We start from the raw sequence: 20,329 nt of genomic DNA on the forward strand, positions 1-20,329 counted from the left end.
ATTAGAATTTTCATTATTTGTCAGTTATAATCATAATTAAATAAATAAACATTTGAAATATATTTGTCTGTGTGTAATGAATGAATCTAATATACAAGTGTCACTTTCTGAATGACATTACTGAAATAAATCAACTTTGTCATGATATTCTAATTTGATAAACAGCACATGTACCATGAAAACTTCAAACAAACAAGAACCTTTCAATCACAGTTTGCAATTTAGTAGTTGCTGTTTTCATTATAATTACAAAAAAACTTTCTAGTGCTTCTAATGGTTTCCATTAAGGTTGGAATCAGCTTCCTTAAAAAAGGAGAAACAATTTTATCTTAAGAATGTTTCATGGTTGGTTTGATGTATCCCCATAACAAGCCTTCCTCCAATATATATTAAGAAAATTGAAATTGTATATCTCCCCTGAAAGCCTGAGTCTGAATTCCTAATCAGAGAAAAATGTGGTTTAATTCATAATAGTGTTCTTGCAGCATTAGATAAAACTGTTCTGCACAGCTAGCACCGGGCAATTCTGCTTTTAGCGATGAATGAACATATTCACCCAGTAAAAGACAGACAGTTAAAGAGATTTTAATGTGCTTGTTCATACAGTATATTGTATGCATATCCAGCATAGCATTTCTCATACATATAACTCTCTTATATCCATGGTTTGAAACGTAGAGCTGAGAGGAAGATTAACAGTCAGTCTACCATAACATTATGTCTGCCACACAGTGATGGCACAGCACAGCTGCCTAACAGGCTCAGTTTGTACTCACATGGCATAATATTACCCATTTGGGTTGCTTTTAACTGAATTCTCCATCTGTAGAAAGTAATAACACAGAGAAACATATATCTAAAAACAATAAGGTCTGCTGAGGATGAGCACGTTATTTACAGAAAAGAAAACAGAAAAACAAATGTTAACAAAGTTGGAAAATATGTCAGAGAAATCCTCCATACTCTAAACTGTTCATAACTCTTTATATACATTATTTAGATCCACAATTCACAGCAGTTCAGAGGGAAAATAAATGTGTCCGCTGCTTTTTCATCGTTATCAATGTATGTATCATTTTCATCGTTCTTCCAATCTTCGCCGTGATTATTGTCTTTCTCTCTCCACTCGCTTGAGTCTCACTTGTTCATCCAAAATAAGGGCGCTCACTTTGGAAGTTGTAGTCTGGGCACACCTTTTGAACAAGCTTGTAGTCGATGCTTAAAAAAGAAATGAAGATACAGATGACCTTGAAGGGTTTGGCGCAGAGCCAGGCAGCGTGGGACTGAGTGTGCTCTGTGAAGCAGGTCTGGGACGGGTCATACAGGCAGGGTTTGGATTTCTTCGATCTGTCGGTTTTCTCGTACTCCACCCTACAGTTGAGGGTCTTCCCCTCTTTGGGGTCGATGGTGGACTGCTGCGTGTCCTGGATCTGGATGTCCTGCTGGGTGTGAGGGTGTAGCTGAGGCTGCTGAAGAACCTCAAACTCGACCACTTTGGAGGGAGGCACGATGCTCACCGACACGTTCCCCAGGCTGGATGAGTTGTGGCGGAAGTAAACGGTGAAAGTTCCATTGATGTGGTCCACGATCTTCCCTGTCACCAACAAGCTGAACTTCACTGTCTTAACGCTGAAATAAAAGTCTCCCCAGCCAAAGATTTTCTTGGTCTTCATGTTGGTTTTTAGGGATGGCTTGCGTTTGGAGCGGTAGCCTGTCTGATCGAGCAGCAGGGATTGGTTTCGGCCTGAGTCGTATGGGTTGTAGAAACTGTACGTAGGTGGTTTGGACTTCAAGGGCGACTGGTCAATGGATGTGGAGAATATACGTGTTTGATATGGAGGTTTCACAACTCCGCCAGCTGCTCCTCCACCCATGCCATATGGCAGAGTTTTCATGACTGACCCAACAGGGCCCAAATCTGACAAGTCCACTTGCTTCTCCAGTCCCTGGACCTGAAGCAAACACAGACAAAAAGGAAGAAAAAAAGATTATTGGCCATTTTTTTGGTCACAAACAAACATACCATAAATATAAATGATCTAAATGTAATTAAAGAAATGTTTGGTTTGAAGGTGCACCTCACAGAATTAAAATATGTGGTTAGAAATAGTTTTTTTCACAGGAAATCCTTATTTATAACTAAATTTTTGAGCATGAACCCAATCTCAACCAGTGTCACAAAAGGTTTCAACTAATAATATTACACTGAAATTGGTTATTTCCTTAAGTTCTAATATATCCAATATACTAAATGTAAATAAAACAGGTTTGCAATAGAATGATGATATTATTCCGTAGAAAATACATTTTATTCATAATTTTTTAAAATGACGAATCTAAATGAATAATCTATCAAAAAACTTAATTTCAAATATAACTTTTAACCCTTTTATTTAATCATCACAGCTGAAATCAGAGTTGAATAAAGAACCTGTTAGCAGGACTTGGCTGATTTGATCTCTTTTGAAGTCTATCCACATAAAACCAAGCATACATCATGTTTAATAATTCTGTTGTGTCTCATTTGATTTTACATAATTTCCCACACTCTTTAAAGTTACAGAGGTCACTTCTCTGTACTCGTCTCTTTCTCTCTCCTTTTTTCCACCTCACGTCATTTTTCTATCCTCAAGCATCCCAGTTGTTAAATGTCTCCACGTTTCATCTCCTGCATTCAAGAAAACAAAACCATATATTTTTGCTAACACACTTTAATTTTGTTGTCAGAGTTGCTCGAGAGAAGAAAAAACAGCTTTGCGTGTAAGGTAATGGATGTGGGTCTTTGTTCAGACAGCGTTCTGCCTTTAATCCACGCTCTCTGTGGTTCTTCGCAAGACTGATTGACTGGAAATCTTGGTCTGCTTTCTTTTATGTTTCATCAATCACATCACTGCCATCTATATGCATATGTGTACACACATGCAGCACAGACACAACAGCACACCATTTGCACATGCACAGGCTTCTAGCTTGAAGCTGTCATGAAGTGACAGTGAGAATTATTACAACTATTGAGAGGGGGTTACATTCGCTTCCCCCCAAGGATGCATTTGGATGGAGTTTAAAACTATTTTCTTAGTGGAAAAACAACCCCATACCTCAAGACAAAAACAGCGTTTCAGGACTGCAGGATTAGATCTTTGCATGTGCTCATGCAAGGAGAGCTTCTGTGTTCCATCACTCCTATCCGAGGCAGAGAAACCGACAGGCTTGTGCTTGCCTCATTTTCATCAATCACGGAGCCTAATAACACCCACATATTGCTTTTCATAGAGGTAAAAGTACAGCACTCAATACGGCTCCTAATGTATTCGGTCATTCAATTAAACTATCTCTATTTCGGCTCGCCGTTCATTAACATGGCTGCAGAGCTGATTTCTCAGCAGATTGATTGGGGGGAAAATAACAGAAAGTTTATTGACCGTTGGAGGAATGAATTGCCAACAAAGAAAGGTTTTGATAAATGACATGTGACTGGGATAATGTCTCACTGCAGATTTTTAACACACCCCATTCCCTTTTGTGCCATGACAGAAGCCGTATGCAGAGGTCTTGCAATTTTAAGCTGGCGAATGTATGATGTGTGCTGACTTTGGCATTGACAGGTAGGAATAAGCTTGGGTTGATGGCAGAGGAAAAAAAACATCTGAATATATACAGCAACAAACAGTGTGCACAGTGCATGCAATATGGGGACTTCCTGTGAACGCGCTGTCAGCAGTGCTGTCAGATATCTCCGTGTGTTGCCATCTGTCAGGCTAACACTCTGCTGGTGCAGTCCTAATCATTTCTCTAGTGTACAGCACCGAGCAGGAAGTAGCATGATCATCATAATCCTTAGCCATCCTCAGAAGAAGCATCGCAACGTGAACCTCAACCTAACCTTCAGGGTCAACGGTGTGAAGCTAAAAGCATGGAGCCCGAGGCCGGTGTGAGTCTGACCAAAGATTTGAAAAGCAGCTGTTCACAGTCAGCAACTTCAGCAAACATCGATAGATGGGTAAAAGATGAGAACGGAGGAAGAGCCTCTTCATCTGTGGCACTCGAAATAATGAAATGCCAACAAAAACCAATAAACAGACAGACTTTCCATTAGCATAAATATGAAAATTTTTTCTCCCTTGACAGTTAATCCATTTGAAGGGTGAGGGTTTGTTAGAAGAAATATCAAATATTTTCTCTTGACGTGAAATCCATAAGTTATGGACTTTGCGAAACAGCAAATGTTTGCTATAAGGTCAAATCAGGCTGCGGCATCGGCGAAAGATTGACAGTTTGAGAAATAAAACCGTGTGTATTTCTTCATGCTGAGATGCCATTCACTTTAGTTACAATGAGTAAGTTTTAGAGTGATAGCCTCTATCGGTACTCCGGGTACACACACACACACACACACACACACACACACACACACACACACACACACACACACACACACACACACACACACACACATGTACGCGCACAGCAAACACAAGCAAACACTCACAGGCTTAAAGCGTACATGAGAAAAATGACATATGTGCACAAAGTTAGTCAAACTAAAACAAATAAACTTTTGTTCTTTAAGTTTCTGGTTTAAAAATTGATTCTGGAGTAATGTAGAGTCTATTGCAAAAGGTTTTTCCTCAATAGTGTCAAGAGATTTTTCATTCTCAATGCTCTCCGTGAGAAAACAACATACTATTTTAGGGTCTTGTGTTGTATAGCATATGTTAGAATAGTCCCAACAAAGAAAACACACACACATAATTTTAAAACACTTGCAGTCAAAGAAATAATCATTCAAAAAGCAACAAATGATTGCTTTTGTGGTTTTCCTAGAAGGATTATCCTGCTAGTGTGGCTGTTGCTACAAGCTACGTAGCACAAATAATGTGTTAAAAAAATGTAGAATTCAAATAATAATGTGAATAATGTTGAGCTGTGGAGCCAGAAGGCTTGTTTGTTTAGGCCCTAAACCTTGTGACTAAACTGGTTCATGCTGTACATTAAAGCCATTTACACATCAGCTGTTTTAGTTGTTATACATGATGTCTTGGCATGATGTCTAAGGCAAAGATCATAAATGCTCGTGTAATACTGTAAACTTATAGGATGGCTATAAAAGGACAGCTGTGTTTAAACATACCAAAAACAAAGTTACAGAAGAAGAAGAAAATGTCATTTCTATAGCGCCTCTCAAGATAAAAATCACGAGGTGCTTCACAAAAACAAAAAATGTAAAAATATAAAAACTAATTTAGAAAATGAATAAAAATGTATTTAAAATGAGCCAAAAATAGACAGTTGTGATTAAAAATGTAAAGAAAGAGAGAGAGTGAACAGGAAAGAGGGAAATCAGTGGATCCTGAGGAAGGTGGAATAGGTGGGGAGAACAGAATAAAGAGAGGGTGGTGAAGAAGGTCATACAAAAGCCAGCTTGAACAAGTGAGTTTTCAGCTGCGTTTTAAAGGAGACCACTGAGTCCACTGATCTCAGGCTCAGGGGGAGAGAGTTCCAGAGTCTGGGGGCCACAGCAGCAAATTATCTGTCACCTTTAGCCTTTAGCCTGGTGTGCTGCACAACCAGTAGGCTTTGATCAATGGACCTCAGGGATCTGCTGGGGGTGTAGGGACTAAGATCACCAATGTAAGATGGTGCTTGTCCATGTAAGGCCCTATAGACCAGAACCAGGATCTTGAAATGAACCCTGAAGTTGACTGGCAGCCAGTGAAGCTGGAGGAGAAGCGGGGTGATGTGGGTGTGTTTGGAGGACATGGTCAGAAGCCGAGCACAGGCATTCTGAACCACCTGTAGACGGTTCAGGGAGGTTCTGCTCAGACACGTGAAAAGAGAGTTACAGTAGTCTAAGCTTGCGGAGATGAAGGCGTGGATAACTGTCTCAAGTTCAGAGTGGGACAGAATGGGACTCAGCTTAGCAATGTTCCTGAGATGGAAGAAGGAAGAGCGAACAAAAGAACTGACATGAGAATCCAGGGTGAGAGCTGGGTCAAAGGTCACGCCAAGATTCCTGACGGAAGGTTTGGTGTGAGAAGCAAGCTGACCAAGAGAGTCTCTGACTTTGGGAACCAGCTTGTCAGAGGATCTCAGTCTTATCTTCATTCAGCTGAAGAAAGCTCCCAGCCATCCAGGTTTTAATAGAGTTTAAGCAGGTGTGTAACAGCTGCAGCTTAGACATCTCATGGGGCTTAAAGGAGATGTACAGTTGGATGTCATCTGCATAAAGATGGTAGGAGATTCCTTTGAAGGAGCTCAGGATGTGCTGAAGAGGAAGCAGATAGAGGAAGAGCAGAGGCCCCAGCACAGAACCTTGTGGGTCACCATGGGTAAGAGAGGTGGTGGAGGACCTAAAGTTGGAGACGGCCACAGAAAAGGAATGCTCAGAAAGAAGAGGACAGTTGAGAGGGCAGTAGCTCTTTCTCTAATGTTAAACTGAGCCATGCTTCATTTAAGATCCAAATGGAATAAACAACATTATAGTACCATTCAGTAACAATAATCGGACCATATGTTGCCCAATCCACGAAGCACCAGTCCCTTTGAGTACCTCCTGCTGGTGGTGGGAGATTGGTCCGATGTGACCCCATAAGGAAAACATAGCCTTCAGTGGGTTTTCAACAAGCCTCTTTCCAGACCTGATCAGAACTCAGGTTTTTTTAGTTTAGACCCGGTTAACACGGCACGTAGATTATGCCTATTTTTGATCTGATCCTCGCCTTCCGACAATCTTAAATACACACCAAAAATTACTCTGTAAGCTTTTTTATCTGATATTCCTGCCATGTGAGGTGTGTTCAGAGCCTTCTGGTCTGCTCAGAAGGACATCCGCACCATTCTGATGATGAATGTGAGACTTTCAACGTGTTGGATTGCCTTGTTCCAACTCTGAAGACAAACAAGCAAGCTGCCTGTTGAATGTGACGCGTAGATGATGGACGGATGTTTACTCCAATGTCACAAATGATCTTGTGAGATTTCCCGTTGACCCGGATAATTTTTGTGTGTGAAATCAGTTGTTTTTTTAATTTTTTTTGAAAATTGTCGGACAATTTTGAAATTCCACGTGAACCGGGATCTAACTAGGGATGTTGGCAAGGTACTTTACTTCCTTTTAATCCAAGTCTTTGTCTGAGCCCTCATCCTGAACCAATTTGCCATAGGAGATCATGCCAAGGGCAGACAACAGCCTCAGACCACATAGTCTCTGAGATTGAAACAAGCTCCTTGAGACAAGCTGTGGTTTACATTGAAGCTAGACAAAGTAGACAATTCATTGCTGCAGCTTCTGCTCAACAACCAGGTCAATGTCAAGAATCTCTCCATAATTGTACAGGAACACATTTTCTGATGGTCTGACTAAGAAAATCAATGTCTTATACTTTCAAAGCTTGTTTAGTAAACCCCTTTTCTCATAAGTAAATGGTTTTATTGATTTTGAATTAAAAAATGAAATTTTTATCACACATCATATCATACCTTTCTTTGAAATGTTGACTTGCTTTTCAGACATCTTGGTAAAATGCTTGAGACTCATTTTGCTCAAAATGATACATAAAAACAGCTATTTGTGATATTGAAAAAAAATCAATAACTTTTCGCTTGCTTTAATTTTTTTATTCCTCTTTGAAATATATGAATGTTGTGAGATGACAATACTAAAATTTCCAAACCATCAGAATTTCACACGATCCCATGCCCAGAGTCTCCATTGGGCTATCCACACGGTGAGCTTTACACGTGTTTAACAACTATTACTGTGGATATTCCTGATTGGTTGGATGCTGAAGGGGGAAAAGTAGCAGAAGGTGAAATAAGTATTGTGGTGGACTTATACATATGTATGATACAGGCAACTCAATAACAGCACAATCATTGAAGCAACAATCAGATTACAGAGCTTGGAAGATAGAACAATATAGTGAAGAAAATGTTATTAGTGAAGAAGAGACGGGGGTGAGGGTAGGGAAAGGAGATCTTGTACATTTTCTAGGAAAGGGGAACATGAATCATTTTTTAACTTCATTTAGAGCTCCATATGAGCAAAAAGCTGGAGCCGAGATGGAAGGCCTATAAACTACTTGGAAGTACATGCAAGAATAAAATGTCTGGATTGTTCAATAAGGAGACTGCATGTATAGATGAGATAGTTAGGCAAAAGTATAAGACTCACCTTATTGCAAATAGATTGGTTTAGTGAGGGAACATATCCTAACTTATTAAATAAGGTCAAATAACCTCTACAATTGACTGCTGAAACCTGATATATTAAGATCTCTTTTCATCATGGGGAGTGCTTCGGATCAATTGTTACAAGCCTCTCACTTTCTTTCTTTCGTTCTTTCTATTGTCTATCTGATCTTGCATCTGCAGTTTGCCCACTCTTACATTCATCCATAATGTTCACACCTCTTTGATAGCAAAAACATTCAGAGGAAATGAACAAGGATCGCTGGCTGCCCAGCCCACATCCAGGCCTCACCTCCCACAACAAGGACTGATGTGAAGATGAGAGCTGCTCGTCTCAGAGGCTTGTTCCTTTGTTTAATTGGACTTTTATTGGTGACAATCTATTCATTTCTATCGGTACTCTGGGGTGCATTGATCTGCTGTCACACAGAAGAGTCAAATGCCCAGTTCCGCTCCCACCACACTTCAAACCACAAGCTCTCGTTTTACTGATTGCTTTCTGTTTCGTTTACAGCAGTCACAACACACTAACTGGGGATGAGAGGGTGTAAAACTAAATATTTATCCACTTTATTACAAAATCCCTACCTTTTTTTATTTTACTACAATTTTTAGAGAAATGTCACCCCACTGCCCTTCGTGGCCAGAATATCGCACTTGCAACTTCAGAGTGCTAGTCCAGTCCCTGTTGGAAATAATAAAGTGGAGCTGACGTGCCTGGTGCTGCAGCACAGTTTCCTGCATGTTTTAGATCATGAACTCAGCTGATTTGTTTGATTTAGTGATAAACCACTCCTGTAGACACTAAGGCAGTTTGAGGAGACATTTCAGCTGTTAGATTAAGGTGTTAAACAGATGAGCACAGAACAAGGAGATAAGTTTTGCTTTTGGGTTCACTACTGGCACTAGGGGGTGCTAAAAACAAGACAAAACTGCCTAGTATTCCATTAAAAACCTTTGCGGGATGATTCTAAAGTGTCCAAAGTAAGCAATTGTGACATTTATACTTATTAACATTAATGTGACACTTGTAATAAAGGATTTCAATAAATATGTTGTTTTTTTCTAAAATTAACAAATGCCCTGTGAGGCCATGCCATTTTCTGCGGAAAAAAAGCTCTGGTGCTCCGGTTTCATGGATTAGAAGGTAGCCTGGAGGAGCGAGGTGGGGTGGGGGGGTGGGGGGGGGGGGGGTGGGGGGGGGGCAAGGGCGTCTGTTTTTTTTCAGAATTGCTGGGGACAATAACCATACACTTGAGTGGGGTTTAAAAATTGCTGGGGACAATAAAGTAGGCTAGCACAGGGGTCGGCACCCCATGGCTCTGGAGCCGCATGCGGCTCTTCCATCCATCTGATGCGGCTCTCTGTGCTTGTAAAATAATGAATGATATTTAAATAAAATGCTTTATATTTTACTGCATAAATTTTACATCTGTATGCCAATTCTAAATGTAAAGATTGTCTGCGTAAACCTGAACAGGTCCAACCCAGTCTTACTGTGAGACCGGGTTGACGTGTCATGCTTGTGCGTAATCATATGCGTGTTCTGAGCTGAAGACGTTGTGAGATTCTGGGCTTCTCCTCAGACGACTCCTGGATGCGACGCCACATTGGAGACAGGAACAAGCGCTATTCAGCCAAAGTTTCATAATCAGGGAACATTTTCTAAGTGACAAGTCTCTCTGAGAGACAGGGTTTGGAAAACACTCGCTTCAGTGGGAGGAATCTTCCCGCATGCGCTCTAGTTCTGCGATGCACTCCAAACCCCTCTCCACAACTTCAGCTAGCTGTGTACCTTATGTATGCGCTGACAGCGAGATGCGCTGAGCAATGTCCAGCTCAGATGTTCAGATGGGAATCTTTTCTTGAGTGATTTAGCAACATCTGCGATTTAAGTGGAATAAAATGTCAGTTCGTCTGCATGCGTCGGGGTAATTCTTTCTATTCTTTCTCAAATACGGGAACTATCCGGTCAACACAAGCCCTGCTTTTAACTGTTCTGTTTTCTTGTGAAAATAGATAAAATTTAACTTGATTAACACCAGAGCCAGGGGCACTGCGCCGTTATCTCCGTCACTGTAAATGAGGGAAAAACAAAATGATCGGATCCTTTTCTGACCTTCCCCACCTACAAAGTTTAATTACAACAATCAAACGTGACAGAGCCTGGATTTGTATTCTGAACAGTCTAAACATGTTTTAAAAAGAAACGTATGACAAAAGTGGCACCTGCTCAGTAAAACCATCAACAGGGTGAAAAATATCAAAATATTGTAGGCAGAGACGGGCTACAGCTTCTGGATCCACTTTATTTAATCGTTTTATTGATTATCTTTTTATGAAAGACAACTTTGATGTACACGAGCGACCAGGCGCGTTGCAAGCTTTTCAAAAGTGTGGGGGATGTTGTCTGTGCCTAAAATAATTTCATGTTAATCATCTTGTTAGTTTAATTTCCATAATAGCGTAGCAGGTGCGAATTTTAGACGTGTCACGCATGTCTCCGTTTTAAACATGTTTAAACTGTTCAGAATACAAATCCAGGCTCTGTCTCGTTAGATTGGTGTAACTAAAGTTTGTACTAAATGAAACTTTACATTAAACCATGTTGAAAAGAAAAAGATCCCATTAAATCGTTTTCCCCTCATTTACAGTCACGAAGTGCAGCACAGGCTCTGGGGTTAAACAAGTTTAATTGTTTCTCTTTGCAACAATCTTCACAGGAAGTCAAAACAGTTAAATGGCAGTTTACAGATATTTTCATTTGACTGTTTATTTTGACGGATAAACTCAAGGATGACGGTTTTTTTGAAAGAATTACCCCAACGCACACTGATGCGCATGGATGAGCTGACATTTTAATCGTTAACGCACATCGCGTCAGAAAATGATTCCCATCAGAACATCAGAGCTTTATACTGGACACTGTGTTCAGCGTGGCTCGGATCGCCCACGGTGGACAGTGAGCTGAAGATCTGTAGAGGGGTTCGCAGCGCAGTGCAGAACCACGGTGCATGAGATTTCCTCCCACTTAAGCGGTCTGGAAACCCGGTCTCTCTGAGGAATGTGTCACCTGGAAAAATGTTCTTTTTATGAAATTATGAAACTTTGGCTGAACAGCGCTTGTTCCCGTCTCTAATATGGACACGCATGACGCATCCAGTCTGAGGCAGAATAGCCTCTTCAGCTCAGAAAGCACCTGTAGAGACATTTGATTATGCCCAAAGTTCATGTGGAGCAGAAGCGGTCGGGCCACGGCAGGTGAAATGTTCCTAGCCTACATGAAGTGAAACTTTAACTGTAACATTAATATGTTACTGGACACGCTGGTCTGGTTGGTTAGACCAGTGTTTGAAGTGGAACACACACACACACACACACACACACACACACACACACACACACACACACACACACACACACACACACACACACACACACACACACACACACACACACACACACACACCAATTAAAATAATGCTGATAGCATGGACTAGAAGACAGGTGATAGTTTATGTATTTAAATGATGATCATGCTGATGTAAAATGTAATCTCCATCCACATCCAGACACAATTATCCTCTATTCTTTCTCTATTTGCTCTGCTCTTGTCTGGGCTGACGTAGCTGATGGTGCGCGCGGCGCGCCTAACTAGCGGCTGATGCACATTTTACGCATTTGGAGAGGTGGGCTGGATGCTTTGCTTTTACTGGAAGTTGGTCCACTTAACGCATGTGTGTAGACTAAATATTAATGGCAAATGAATGAAAATTAAATTGTGAGTTTTTACTTCATATTTTAGAAATAAAAATGACGGGGGAACACATTTATGACGTCTTTTTAAACTAAATTTTCTAGCGCGACCTGCCTGCTTCACTAAGTCACTGCTTATTAAGGTCCGTCCAAAATTACCGTGGCCCACCCAAAAATGAAAACCTGGCGCCGCGCCTATTATAACCTCTGCAAATTGTTGTTCTTCACTTTATCAAACTCAGACTTTGTACAGCTAATGTCAAGATGCAAAATTATGAATTCAGTCAAGCTCTTCCGTCCCTCCTTCTCCTGCTCTCCTGGAAACCCGACATTGGCTGCCAGAAGCGGGAGGTGAAGAAGGAGATGAGGCAAACAGAGTGAGTGCGACGTAAAGAAACCAGACTGGTGTGGAGGTGAGCAAAACAGCTGGAAAAGTGTGGGTGTTGAATCCCCCACGGGTGCGACGCCCATGGTACCGGCTGCTGTCACCTGTTGTGAGCAGCGCTCTGCTGTCTGAGGGTAGGCCCCGCCCACAACGATGTGACTGCTGCGGTGTTTTCATTACTGTGGGAAATGGGTAATAATGGCTCTTTGATGGGAACAGGTTACCGACCCCTGGTATAAGATCTGAATGGTATGAATACCAACGCTTCCCTGTGATGTGGAAGGGTCTGGATTTTTCTGACTCGACAGTTTCTTCATCTTTTTCTTTCATCCGCTAATGCAATTAGACGACTGTTTTCACAATCAGTCTGCATATGCAACTCAGAGTGACCAGTTGTATTTCCAAAAGAAGAATAAATTGCATGTTAAAAAAATCTGAAAATTCTTTTTTAAATGAAAATAACATTCTTGAATATTTCCTAAAAAAGAAGGAAAGTTTACAAAGAAAACTATCTGTCCACTTGATTGTTAGTCAAGCTGCTGAATATTTTGGGTTAAAAATGCTTTTTAAGAAATAATGTTTTAGAGTATAGCCTGTTAAAGCGTTTGATAAAGTGTCAGTTTAATTCTTTGCAGTAGGGCTAATCTTTGCTGTAAATAAAAAAGAAATACTGAAGCATTAACTCCAGAAAGGAAGGTTATGGAAATTGGATCATTTTTCTAGAATTAAACCTCAATTTACTCTGTCAAACAAGTATTTCTTCTGCATAGAACAGGAAAAGAAGAAGAAAATAAAACGTCTGTAAATCAAAATGTTTAGACATTTTGGAGCAATACCCAAGAAATCTAGGAAATCCAGTGATCAAACATGGTAATCTAAAGTGGGTAGGAGATGTGTAGAACACATAAACAACTGTAAGTAATATGTTCACAAAGATTGAAGAAGCAGGAAAAATGCATTTTTGTCTGTGCTTATCTCATCATCTCACATTCTGGCTGCATTTTTTTTTTTTTTTTTTTTTACCGTGTTCTGTCTGGCTGTGAAGCAAGCAGAATTGATGTCTGAATGCTGGTGACAAGCCTTACAGATTTACTCTCAGGTGGAGCATCAAAGTGTTTGCTTTTAATGTCACGCCTGATACTTAAAACTTTAATGCTATTGTTGTTGAATGCTTTGTAATTCCGACCAGACACGGAGACAGAGGTGAAAGAGAAAGGAAAAGAAAAGGTGGGGAGAGAGAGAGAGAGGGGGGGGGTGTTCCACAAAAATAAACAATGAACAAGAGTCTGCTTCTAGACCTGCAGAAAAAGGCAAAAAAAGGGACACAACAACAATACAACAAGATCAAGCTATCACTGCGTCAACTTGATGAAGAAAATATATAATCAACATTGCTTAACTGAAGAATCACGATAATAAATCACAGTGCATTAAGTGCCCACCATAGTCTCAAGACCTGTGTTTAACGTTCCCAAGCCCATACTTTTGAGAGCACCATGTGAGCACCTGTGTGTGTACACGCGCTTGTTTATTTAAGGTTTCTCTATAGGAGCGTCCAACAGAGAGTGTGAGGGACCACAGATCCGCCCCCCAAAGATGCGCAGGAGACGGGGGGAGCTCCAATTCCCAGAGATCCAGGTGCTGCCCCAGAACACAGGAACCCCAAGGAGACTGCAACCAGGAAAGGCCCCCCCCCCCCCCCCCCCCCAACCCCCCGAGAGGCACAGAGGATCGCCCCGGGGGGCCACAACCAGCAGCCGGCAGAGTCCCGGGAGATATCAGCGGCAAGCCCACAGGCCCGCACGCAGCCTCCCACCCCCTAGCCGGCCGAGCCCGGGACCCAGCGACCCGGGACCCAGGGGTGACCACCACCGCCGGGGACCCAGCAGAGCCCAGGGACCCAGACCCCACCAGACAGCCACTGGGATCTATCAGGCAGATGCCTGAATCTTAAACCCCCAGACCCGGTTGCCACGAACACTCAGGCAGACCATGGCACAACCCCTCACACCAGGCGTGGCAGGGGGAGGGTGTGGCTGCATTATTACCGCTTCCTCAGTGTTTTAAACCATCCCAAAACCATACTAATTACTTAAAAACACCTTTGATGTGTTGGTTAACTAACTATCCCTCCCCAGCAGCAGCAACCAGTAGCTATTATTCACCATCTGTATTTCCTGGGATTTGGGGGTGGGGGTGTCCTGTCATGCTCACAAAAAGAATTTGATTCAAAAATTCCTGAAAAACGACTATTGTATGTGCACTGTGGGGCAACAGACAGGCTGTATTAGTACATGCACAGAAATTGCCCAAAGCACCTTCACTGATCCATTTTATAGGAGGAATTTGGGTCTTGGCTGCTTCAAATTACTTCTGAATTTTCGAGGTCTTTACTTTATTCACTAAAGCGAGACCTGAAACGTCCCATGGGGGCTGGTTTTTACACAGCCAAATTTGTTCTGATTAATCTGACACTCATCAGATTGTTTCCTTGTGGTCTGGATGGCGCTGCTGACTTGTTAGACAGTCTCATGGCAGGCTGGTTTAACGACCTTAAGAGCCACATTACAGTTTTATCTTAGTGACATCCTTTCAGATGATGTTCTAGTCAGCTTTTTGTATTGTTTTATTTCCCACAGATTTTTTTCCACATCACAAGAACTCCGTTTTGCTGAAGTCAATCAAAGGATCAACAATGGAGGAGAATGCATCGACACACTCAGTTTATTCAGACTAAATAGAAGATTATACATGTTTAATTTGTTTAACGTATCATTTCAATGAGCAGAATGGGAGTCAGCTTCTGTTCTTCAGCATTATTTAATGTGTACAACCACTTAATGATGGATTTAATGTCATTTATTCATGCATAAAACCCAGAATAAAGAACCAGAAACTTACTCTAACACTAGTATTTTAATCAAAATATAGCACATATAATAGGACAAATTATATTAAAAGTGACCCAAATGTGCATTATTTTACTTTTTACTACTTTGTTATTATTTGATTAGGGTTCGGAGTTTACGTCTATAAGCAAAATAAATAAATAAATAAATACCACATTATTTGTATTCAGCACCAACATATTAAAAGAGCTCTTTATTATTAGCCTCAGGACAGAAGTCTGAGTTTCCATTTCAGTAATTCTGTCTGCCTACATTATAGTAAGCCATTTTCAAACATGCTTTCTTCATTTTACAACCTGAGAATGAAAGGAAAAGACATTTTTGGGTGTGTGATTCCCTTCTCTAACATGTCTTCTATATTTAAATTGGCTTTAAAGGTGCAATGGCAAATTGTGAAAACAAATAAGCTTAAAACTTTATTTGTCATATCTCTTAACGTCCTAAGATCAAAAAGCTATACACACATTGTGGAGACAAAATAAATTAAAAAAAAGAATGAAGTGGTTCTCTCAAATTTGTCTAAAAACCTCCACCAATAACACATTTCCTACCAAAAGAAACAATTTGATCCTCCAGTTGTCAGTCTTGCTGATCCGCTGCACTTTCTTGATTCGTCCACTCATTACACACTCTCGTTTTTAGCAACAGAACACCCAAAAAGAAAAACACCATTTGAAGTCAACAAAAGACATTCGGACCTAGAAAAGGGTGACTGGTGTTTAGCCATGTCTAATTTCCTCTGGCATCGCAGGTTTCCATTCCCGGCAGAAGGGAAGATGCCTGAGGGGAGGACTGAGTATTCTGTGACCGTGTTTGCATTCAAAACCTAGCTTGTTTGCAGATTTGTTATAACAGCATTAAACAGTAAAACAGGTTCATTTGATTAGACATTTTTCACTGTGATAAGTCTTTCATTTAGCATTTTTATGTGAATTAAATTTACTCTCAGATCCTGTGATGCAACTTTTAACACACAGCCTAAAAAGGGTCCGAACACAGGTCTGCAACCTTCACAATCATTGAAAAAACTTCTGCTTTGTAGAAATGTTTTGGAGCCACAAGAAATATTTAAAACACACAATAAACATAACATTTCACCAGGTGTTAGATAAAAACTATAAAACTAAAAGTCGCTTCAGTTGTTAGTTAAGAAATCCACTCATAGGTTTTTGGGATATTTAACATTAGAATGATGGGAAAACAAATAATTGTTTGTACCATTTTGATGAAATTAAAGCCTCTAAAATTCCACTTTGAAATAATAAAAATATTTTTTTAAATGAGTAGAGAGAAAGTTCATTATTCGTTGGTCATTGTGCGTTGATTCTTCAATGAAAAAAGTTTCCTTAAAATTTTATGAAAGGAATATTAGACTTGTAGTTTTAAATGCTATATAGGAAGACCTTTCTATATTTCTAGAGAATTTTGCATTTCGACTACTCAATTATTTCATATTTGAGCATAAATGTTGCTCTTTTGTCATTGATTTTCTTAATATCATTGTGCTACATAGGTTTTAATCACAAATTTGCTTTAAACTTGACAGAAACTAGCTAAACTAGCCTGTAGGAATGGAAACTTTTTAATTAATGGTTAATTTTCGTCAAAGCGACCACTGCAGGAGGACCAAAAACACGTACCTGGGCCTACCTAGGCCTTTCCACTAGATGAACAGAAAACAGGTCATTTATTTTCTTTTTAATTGCCTCAACATTTTAATCTAGCATTAATTCAGCAGAGAAACGGTCCCCCTGAAACAGGAAAGTCATGTGCTTAAGCAAGAATCAGAAAGTGAATTTAAGAAGTGAACTCTGGTAACAGTTAACACGCCACCATCGCCCTAAAAGTGGGAGAAAAAAAAGGGCCAAAAATGGTTTTTAATTACAAAAAGCACAATAAAGCCAGGAGGAAAAAAGATAAACCAATATGGAGAGGAGGGAAAAAAGTAAAAGAGTGAAAAGAAGAAACATGGGGGGGGGGGGGTAAGGAGAAAAAAGGCAGTAAAAGCGATTTCGCAGTCCAGTGGTGTCTCTGGATTATCATGAAAATGAAAGCTACTGAGTCAGGGAGTATCAAGGAGCAAGGAAATGGAGCCGAGGCAGATAACACAGCAAGGGAGAAAAAGAGAGCGAATAAAAGAGGGAGTCCAGAGGAAAAAAGGGAGGGATGTAAGACAATATGAGGCGAAAGTGCAAAGAAAGAGGAAAAAAAGGTAAAAAGACAATATATATACGACACACAGTGAGATTATGAGTGCAATAAGACAGAAATGAGACTCACATCAGCCCAGAGAGAATAATCAGAGCTTTCTTGAGAAGTAATATTTCTAATATTGTTTCAAAAAGAACCAGCTTAGGTCTGAAATAATTTCAGTCAGGATAAAGCTTCTTCTTTTTCTCAGTTTTAATGAGATTTCTGTTGAAGGTAAAATAACGTTTCAAGAAGGAGAGAGAGAGAGAGAGAGATGATAGTTACTCTGGCATCTGATGCCATCACAGAGTATGTAGTGAGGAATTAGGTAAACTTAAGTAGGAATTAATAATTCAGAAATTCTCTGCACATCACAAAAAAGGAAAAATCTAAATAATCCAAACTGTGCTTTGGCATTTTTTCACTTGGCCGCACAAAAATCAACTGTTTCAGTCTCGGTTTTTCTGTTTATCCATTAGAATCAGGAGCCAGAACCGAGTCGCGGTGGGGGACGTCTACCACATGTCCTGTCCATCATAAGGCAACACGTCCGTCTGTGTGTTCCTCTATCTGCTGGGTGGATTTAGTCTCACTTCTCAGCGCTAAAATTCTCTTAAACTTTCAGAATCATAATTTATAAATTATACATAAAAGCATTCAACTACACCTCCTTGTATAAATGTACAGGAATATTAGTCATTTGGTGCCTATGTCTCCAAGTGAAACATTACCATGACTCACAAGAAAATATAACCCTCCTCCTGAACATGTTAATAACCTAAGTATTTCTCAGTTTGAAACAATTGTGTGCAATCATAAGTACCAAGTGTAAGAAAAGTGAAAAATAAGTAAAACGGCAAACGTTCCATCTCAAACCGCCGATGTGCTTCTAGATCACTACAGGGTCATATTTGTTTTGGTAATCATTGTTTTAAACAAAAGAACTGCTGTAGATGAAATTTCCTGAATGACTTTGCAATCATTGCCTAAGTCAGATGAGGTTCGAACCTCCTCAAACTACAAGCCAAAATAAAAAAAAAATTAAAAAGTGATTATTGGTGTAACATCTGCAAAAGACATGCATGAAAAATGAATGCATCCTGAAAAAGGTGAGACAGGCAGATTTTTCAAAAAAAATTATTTCACGTCTCTGACCAGTGCAGGCAGGTCCAAACAGGAAATCCAGCAGTGTGTGATATGCCTGTGCACTTTTTTAGTGAAACTTGATGTCTTCTTATTGTATCTATTTTCTTAAGAATCACATTATCCAAACACATTGTAACTTAAACATCACAAAAAACTTTATGTACAGATAAAAAGACCATTCACTCAATGGTGAAGATAATGGGTTTCTTGGATACATTCAATGTGAATGAGAAGAAGACAACTATCAAAGCTGTTGGCTATGAGGAAACAGTCAGCTCATAATTTCTTTGACCATTACTCATTCAGATTCACACTGTTAAATTTTACTCCAAAAGCAGCTTCTCTTTTTTGTATCATGATCTAAACTGGCCCCATCTGTCACTTTGAGCTGTAAACTTCTCCGCTGAAACACATAATGCATTGTGATTCAACATTTAAAAAAGGGTATGACCAAAATATAAATAGAAAAAGAAAACATGAAAATAAATAGCAACTTTTGACTATTTTATTATTATTCTTTTACATTTTACAATATTATTCTAATAAGGAAACAATTTCTGGAAATTAGCTGGACTACACAAACAACACACTGTAGGTTATTACATAATAATAACAACAACAACAACAACAACAATAATAATAATAATAATAATAATAATAATAATAATAATAATAATAATTATTATTATTATTATTATTATTATTATTATTATTATAATAATAAGCATGGATCGATTCTGGCACTTCAGTGAAAGCATACAAACATACAATAATAATAATAATTATTATTATTATTATACATTCACACACAACACTTACATCCATGATGGGATGTTAGAAAGGTCTTGCATGCCCTGCATCTGATAAATGCCCAGCAAGGATATTCTCCTCCTCCTCCTCTGAGCGCAGCAGAGTGAGTCTTGACTAGAAAAAGCTAATTGTTAGCATTAGCAACTCCACAGCATGGTGGGGCGCATTCAGGTTTGGGTTATTTGTGGAGATTAAACATCAGCATTGCAGAGTGATCAGAGGCAGTGGAAGTCACATTGCTGTTTGCCAATTAGAAGCGAGATGTCAAATACCATAAATGTTAATGAGAGAGACTTTAAATCCTGCCATTTTCTACCTCCAACTCCTCCAACTAACTTCCACTTCCTGAAAAAGGGGTGCCACAGATTTTAGTCCTCAAGAGGACGTCCCACAAAACATTCATTTTTACTCTGGACCATAGCAGATGTTTTGAAAAACTTAGAAGATGAAATCCTGACCATAAATGAATGAGCACTTTATTTTGATAGAACGCTGTATATTTGCTGGCATTTTTTGTCCTTTTAACATTCTTTTCTTAAGCAGGTTTGTCTGATTTATAAATGAAGGTATGAAGGAAAAGTAAGAGGGGAAGAAGGCCCAAACTCTTGGATTAGAATTTGACCACGTTACCTTTTAGCTGGATTGTGGGTTTGTAGCACCAAAACTAAAACAAAAAAACATAACTACATTAACCATAATAAAAAAATAATAAACGCATTTTAAATAAATGAACAAAGGGCAGCAGTAGCTCAGGAGGTAGAGCAATAAGTCGAAAGGCTGCAGGTTTGATCCCGGCTCCCACCAGAGAATGTTGCTGTTGTGTCCTTGGGCAAGACACTTAATCCACGTTGCCTGCTGGTGGTGGGCGGGCAGACTGGTGGCGCCAGTGCTTGGCAGGCCTCGCTTCAGTCAGTGTGCCCCAGGACAGCTGGGGCTACACTGC

The 20,329-nt window shown here is 39.8% G+C and overlaps 1 protein-coding gene across 1 annotated transcript in view; it reads right to left on the bottom strand.

Annotated features, from left to right (window-relative positions):
* Positions 1–996: 996 nt before the first annotated feature.
* LOC107385341 (neurexophilin-2) overlaps positions 997–20,329 on the bottom strand; it is a 65,155-nt gene continuing 45,822 nt past the window's right edge. The window contains exon 2 of the mRNA XM_015959164.3: positions 997–1,952. Within this exon, the coding sequence (XP_015814650.1) occupies positions 1,146–1,952 (807 nt within the window). The 3' untranslated portion in view covers positions 997–1,145. The remainder of the gene's footprint in view (positions 1,953–20,329) is intronic.

Source organism: Nothobranchius furzeri, chromosome 3 (genome assembly GCF_043380555.1).
Source record: "Nothobranchius furzeri strain GRZ-AD chromosome 3, NfurGRZ-RIMD1, whole genome shotgun sequence".
NCBI lineage: Eukaryota > Metazoa > Chordata > Actinopteri > Cyprinodontiformes > Nothobranchiidae > Nothobranchius > Nothobranchius furzeri.